The 6996-nt window shown below is 49.6% G+C and overlaps 1 protein-coding gene across 1 annotated transcript in view; it reads left to right on the top strand.

Moving 5' to 3' along the window:
- Positions 1–1847: 1847 nt before the first annotated feature.
- LOC129699243 (ras-related protein ORAB-1) overlaps positions 1848–6996 on the top strand; it is a 29429-nt gene continuing 24280 nt past the window's right edge. Inside the window, exon 1 of the mRNA XM_055638862.1 lies at positions 1848–2104. Coding sequence (XP_055494837.1) covers positions 2082–2104 — 23 coding nt within the window. The 5' untranslated portion in view covers positions 1848–2081. The remainder of the gene's footprint in view (positions 2105–6996) is intronic.

Here is a 6996-nt window from a genome sequence, read left to right as displayed (position 1 = left end):
CTTCCCATCTCCCCCCCTGTCTGCCTTCCGCAAAGACCACTCCCTCCGTAACTCCCTGGTCAATTATTCCCTTCCATCCCGCACCAATCCTGCCCGGGCACTTTCCCTTGCGACCGCAAGAGGTGCTACACCTGTCGCTTTACCTCCCCCCTCAACTCCATTCAAGTACTCAAGCAGTCGTTCCAGGTGCGACAGAGGTTCACCTGCATCTCCTCCAACCTCATCTATTGCATCCGCTGCTCTAGATGTCAGCTGACCTACGCTCGGTCCGCATTAACCAACCTGATCTCCCGGCGGCTCAGCACTTCAACTCCCCCTCCCTTTCCGAATCCGACCCTTCTGTCCTGGGCCTCCTCCATGGCCAGAGTGAGCACCACCGGAAATTGGAGGAGCAATACCTCATATTCCGCTTGGGCAGTCTGCACCCTAGTGGCATAAACATTGAATTCTCCAATTTCCAGTAGCCTTTGCTGTCTCCTCCCCTTCTCATCTCTCCCTCAGCTCTCGGGCTCCTCCTCTTCCTTTTTACTTTCTTCTCTCCCCCCACCTTACATCAGTCTGAAGAAGGGTTTCGGCCCGAAACGTTGCCTATTTCCTTCGCTGCATAAATGCTGCTGCACCCGCTGAGTTTCTCCAGCATTTTTGTCTTCCTCCTCTGGCGTTCCATACACCTACCACCCTTTGCGTGAAAAAGTTACCCCTCAGATTCCTATTAAATCTTTTCCCGTTGACCTTGAACTCTATGTATGTCGCCTGGTCCTCGATCCCCCACTCTGGGCAAGAGACTCGGTGCATCTACCTAATCTATTCCTCTCATGATTTTGTACACCTGTATAAGATCACCCCTCATCCTCCTGTGCCCCAAGGAATAAAGACCCAGTTTACTCAACCTCTCCCTGTGGCTCACACCCTCCACTCCCCTTCCTGCTGGACATATACAAGAAGAGATGTATCAACAGAGCCATCTCCATCATCAAAGACCCTTACCACCCATCGCATGACATTTTCTCCATCCTCCCATCTGGGAAGAGGTACAGGAGCATTAGCTGCAAAACCAGCAGGATGCTCCTCAGCTTCTTCCCACAGGCTATAAGACTGTTAAATGGACTTTGCCCCCTGCCAAGTATCGCGCACAAACCCCCACACTGCAGCAGAGCCACTGTTGTGCCGCTGCCGGTTGGAACGGCTGTTGAATGTTTAGTAGAGTGTTAAATTTGTTCATGACATGTATTTTTTAATTTTAATTCTTATTTATTTTTTAATGCAAACTGAATGGACACTGGTTGAGCAACGTTTTTTTGTTTCCTCTGGGTATGCGAATACTCAGGAAATGACAATAAAGATTTACAATTACAATTACAATTACAATCTTCTCTGAACCCATGACAATATATTTCCTATGTCATGTAGGGCCGAAGGGCCTGTTTCCACACTGTATCACTCACTCTTTGATACAGTGGCTGGCAGGAGATGCCACGTGTTCACCGCTGACTTAATGCTAAGCTGGGGTGTTGGTGGGCCAGGACGCAGTGCCCTCTGGGAGTTGTAGTCCTAATAGCCGCGCCCTGCGTTGGTTGGCGATGCGGCATGACGTTTTATGCCTACAACTCCCGGCGTGCTGCGGGACGTGAGCCACGTCAGGGTTGCAGATGGACCGCATTGCCCTCTGGGGGATGGAGTCCGCACTGCCGCGCCCTCCGCTGGGCGGCGGGGCGAGTGACGTAATCAGTCTACAACTCCCGGCGTGCCGCGGGGCATGAGCCACGTCATGGGGCCGCTGTGCCCCCTGGGTGTTGTAGTCCGCGACGTGCCGGGAACCGCTGGGTGGCGATGCGGGCTGACGTCACCCAGCCTACAACTCCCGGCGCGCCGCGGGGCGCGGGGACCAGCCGCTTGTTATTTCCGGGTTGGAGGCGCCGCCATTTTGGGCAGTGACAGACGGGACTCGCTGTTGTCGGCCCCGCGTCCCCCCTTCAGCACCGTCACCGCCACCCACGGCCCGACCGGGGCAGCAGCAGCAGCAGCAGCAGCCCGCGCTGATCCGCACCGAACCGCACCGCACAGCACCGCGCCCACAGGATATGTCAACCATGAATCCCGAATAGTAAGTGGGGGTTGGGTTGGGTTGGCGCCCGCTGGGCCCGAGGCCTGAGGCCTGCAAGGGGGGGGCCGGAGCCCGGAGCCCGAGTCCCGAGGGTGACAGTGACACTGGGGGCCCGGTCTCTCCTCTACCCGCTGCAGCCCGGGCTGGGGGAGGTGACACAGAGTGCTGGAGTAGCTCAGCGGGTCAGGCAGCGTCTGTAGAGAGCAAGGACAGTGTGTAGAACATGAAACGTCACCTCTCCCTGGTCTCCACAGATGCTGCCCGACCCGCTGAGCTACTCCAGCACTCTGTGTGTGTCTTATTTTGTAAACCGGCATCTCCAGCTCCTTGTTTCCGACACCGAAGCCAGAGGTAGATAATGATAGAGAGGACAGATGGTTGGACAAAGGCCAGAGATGCAAAGACAGAAGACGTGTGACAAAAGGATTGGAGAGTTACGAATTGTGATGCCAGAGGAAGGGTTTAAGTGGAAGGGGGCAGGGAAATAGGTGTGAATCCTTGTGGGGAACTGGGATTAGGTGGGAGGGAGAGAAAGGAAGGAAGCGCTGAGTTTCTCCAGCAATTTTGTGTACCTTCGATCTTCCAGCATCTGCAGTTCCTTCTTGAACACCTTGATTACTTGTAGGTTATTGTCCCTTCTCTCAGGAGATGCTGCCTCTGTGCCTGTCCCGTTGAGTTACTCCAGCATTTTGTGTCTATCTTCGATTTAAACCAGCATCTGCAGTTCTTTCCTACACATTACTTGTAGGTTAGTTACCAAAAATTGGATAATTCAATTATTATACTTTTAGGTTGTAAGCTTACCTGAGCGGAACTACTGAGAAGTACAAGGGCCCTGAACATGGCAACACATTCGGGCAGAGCAGCGTACAAGATGTGTAGGAAAGAACTGCAGATGCTGGTTTAAATCGAAGTTAGACACAAAATTCTGGAGTAACTCAGCAGGCCAGGTAGCATCTCTGGAGAGAGGGAATGGGTGGCGCTTCGGGTTGAGACCAGCGTACAAGATGTTCGGCATGTTTGCCCTCGTTGGGAAGGATATTGAGTACAACATTGGGGCATAGTAATGCAGCTGCAGAAGTTATTGGTGATATCACGCTTGGAGTTCTGGCCACCCTGCTATAGGAAGGATGTCATTAAACTGGAAAGATTATTTGGCCCATGTTCCTCGTCACCCTTCCTATCCAAATACCTTTGAAAAGTCATAATTGTTACAGCTACTCTAGCTTCCTCTGGCAGCTCATTCCAGATGGAGACTACCTCCTGAGTGGAAAAAGTTGCCCATCTTAAATCTCTTCCCCCTCACCGTAAGCCTGTGCCCTCTAGTTTTGGAATCCTCTACCCTGGGATAAAGACTGTGAGTATTCATTTTATCCGTGTTGCTCATGAAATGTACACTTCAATGTTCAGCCATCAGCCTCCGACACTTCAAATAAAATAGGCCCAGCCTGTACAACCTCCCCCTCTAATTCAAGTCATTGTGTGTGATCACACTCGGGATACTTTGTACAGATCTGCTCCCCCAGCTACAGGATAGATGGCATTATGTTAGAAAATGATGCAGTGTAGAGTTGCGGGTTTGGCAGGGTTTGTGCTCCACCCCTACCTTTTGACAGGTGCTCTGTCCTCACCCCCACCTTTAGACAGGTGCTCTGTCCTCACCCACCCCCTTTTGTCAAGTGCTGCACCCCCACCATTTCTGACCCTGGTTGTGTGTCCCCTCCCCCCCTCTTGTTTGGAGTTAGTTACACCACTCCCCCCTCCAATGACTACACCTCCCCAAGCACACGTGACAGGACGTGATGGTTATCACCTGTTCTGGGTTCATGCAACACTATCCCTTAGCTGCTGACTTCCTGCTGTTGTGGTCTGGGTGCATCCAGCATTCCTCCTCATGCCTGTTGTTGCACAATAACAGATAGTGTGTCAGCAGAGCTTCGACATGTCTGAGCAAACGTCCTTCCTGAAGATCTGGGCGTCTCTGCAGGCTTGGTAACGGAAAGAGAAATGAATGAGCAACTCTTAGTTGCTGCAGATCTGGTGTATATTTGTATGGTTGTAGCAGCCTACTGCCAGATACTCAGCTTTGAGCTGAAGGTAATGTATTAAAATTCTTAGTTTTTCTTTATGAAATTGTTACATGAAATGTGTGTCCACGAGCAATCCAAAACCGGTGTCTCAACTTTGCTCGCTTCCTGTCCTTGCTTATGCTTGTCCAAGCATTCAGAGCGACTTGGAGCAGAGTTCCTGCTCGAGAAATGTGAAATTCCACATTGTGTTTGAGAAAATCGACCTTCTAGGAACATAAACATTTATTTTAAAATCTTTTCCAGTGTTCAAAGCATAAGTTCCAATCGTACTCCACAATTAACAGCCTCTATCTACTTTTTCCACATTTTGGGTGTGTTCTTCCCGGCCCTTTTCAATTTGATCCACATTGGGCCACATGTAAATCAAACTTGCATGAAATTATATAATACTATCCATGTGAGATTCAACAGGAATTCTGGAGTTACAAAGCTAGTCGGACCATTAGCAGTCAATTCTCTGCCACAGAAGGTAGTTGAGGCCAGTTCATTTGCTATATTTAAGAGGGAGTTAGATGTGGCCCTTGTGTTAATAAAGGGATCAGGGGGTATGGAGAGAAGGCAGGTACAGGATACTGAGTTGGATGATCAGCCATGATCATATTGAATGGCGGGTGCAGGCTCGAAGGGCCGAATGGCCTACTCCTGCACCTATTTTCTATGTTTCTAAATCTATCACTTTAATTCATTACGTGGTGAATTGGTGGTGAAATTCACAGAGATTGCAGAATTTACCTGCTGGCGATGCCAAGAGCTGGCTCAACTCTGTGCGACAATGTAGGTGCCTCATGTACAGGCTCGTATGAAATAACCTTCCCACCGGCTATCGGATGGCAGCCAGTGCAGGGATCACTTCCCTGAAAGCAGTTAATTACAACACAGTATTAATATTTCCCAATCTGTCTCGGTGTGCCCAATGACTCCTTGGGTACAAGTGGTTGAAAACCAACATGCAGATGCAGCAAGCAATTCGGAAGGCAAATGGTATGCCGTAAAGATGTCTTGCTGCCATTGAGTGGGGCCGCACCTGTGTAGTTTTGGCCTGCTTGCCCACAGGAGAAGCCCAGTGAAGGTTTACCAACGGGTTCCTGGAATGGCTGACTTGCCGTGTGAGTGGAGACCGTGGAGACTATTCTCACGCGTTCAGAAGAATGAAAGAAGCTCCCATTTAAACGTAATGGGTACATTTGGGAAAGGTGTTTCTTCCAGGTGACACGTCTGGCAACAGGGGGAGCAGTTACCGAATAATAGTTCGGCTAATTCCGTCTGAGTAAGAGGAAATATCTTAACTTTGAGGGTAGAATTCAGTCCTTGCTTCCTCCCTCCTTCCCATCCCCTTCCCAGCTCTCCCACAGCCCACTGTCTCCGCCTCTTCCTTTCTTCTTCCTCCCCCTCACCTCCACATCAGTCTGAAGAAGGGTCTCAACCCGAAACGTCACCTATTCCTCCTTCGCTCCATAGATGCTGCCTCACCCGCTGAGTTTCTCCAGCGTTTTTGTCTGCCTTCGATTTTTCCAGCATCTGCAGTTCCTTCTTTAACTTTGAGGGTGATAATTCTTCCCTGAGGGATTGCGGAGGCTCAGCCTTTGAGTTCAAAGACGAGCTTGATGGAAGGAGACCTTGTAAAGGATCTATTTGATAGAGGGTACGTGAAGAAGAATTCTCACCCGGAGCGTCACCTATCCATTCCCTCCACAGATGCTTGTAATAGAAGGATTGTTCAGGAAAGAGGAGGTTGGTTGGAGGATCAGTCATAAACCTGATGAATGGCTGAGCAAACGTGAAGAGCTTGGTGGCTTACTCCTGCTTCCAATACTTATCATGAAGTAGTTCAAATGCAATTTAAACAACTCTCACTTGTCATAATGTTTGGCTCCTAATTAAATGGTCAGCTCCACCGACCGACAGTGGCAGATTAAATGTGTTACGTTTGCAGATACCCTGTATTGCAGTCAAAACTCAGCAGCAATAATATGGTATGATACATAATTCCAGGTGTCACATGGATATGGAGGGAGAGGAAATGAATTAATCTCGGTATGAAGATTGTGGGCTGAAGGGCCTGTTTCTGTGCTGTACTGTGTTCTGTGTCCTTCAGTTTAAACTGCTTTCACGTTTCTTTTTTGGTGCTTTGATATTGTCGCTTCCTTCTCCGTGTAATGCAGTGGATTGTCAGCTGTGATTGTGTAAACACTGACTTGGGAGCCATAAGCCATCGGATTCAGAAGCTAACAGTGGAGCCACAGTACAGTGTCTCACAGCTCAGGATCTGGGCTGGATTCTGCCCTTCAGTGCAGTCTGTGTGGACTTTGCACCTTCTCCCCGTGACTGCGTGGGTTATCCCCGGCACTGGTTCCCTCCAAAACCCCCCCCCAATGTTCCTGGTTGTTTGGATAACTCAGAGCTATACCTACCCTGAAGGTAAATACAACACAATACAATAGAACTTTATTTATCCCAGGAGGGAAATTGATCTGCCAACAGTCATAAAAACACAAAATACATGCATTTTTTTTTTGGGGCGGAGGGAGGAGAGTCAGTCTCAATCTACAGAAGGGGGAGGAGTTGTACAGTTTGATAGCCACAGGGAAGAAGGATCTCCTGTGGCGTTCTGTGCTACATCTTGGTAGAACCAGTCTGTTGCTGAAGGTGGCTCCTCGGATGGTTGATAGTGGACTGAATAACATACCGAATAGTGAAAGGCTTGGATAGAGTGGATGTGGAGAGGATGTTTTCACTAACGGGAGAGTCTAGGACTAGAGGTCGCAGTCTCAGAAATTAAAGGATGTGCTTTTTGGAAGGAGA

The sequence above is a fragment of the Leucoraja erinacea genome, chromosome 8 (genome assembly GCF_028641065.1).
Source record: "Leucoraja erinacea ecotype New England chromosome 8, Leri_hhj_1, whole genome shotgun sequence".
Classification (NCBI taxonomy): Eukaryota; Metazoa; Chordata; class Chondrichthyes; order Rajiformes; family Rajidae; genus Leucoraja; species Leucoraja erinaceus.
The sequence above is the reverse complement of the archived record's forward strand: the minus strand, read 5'-3'. Positions and strand labels throughout refer to the sequence as shown.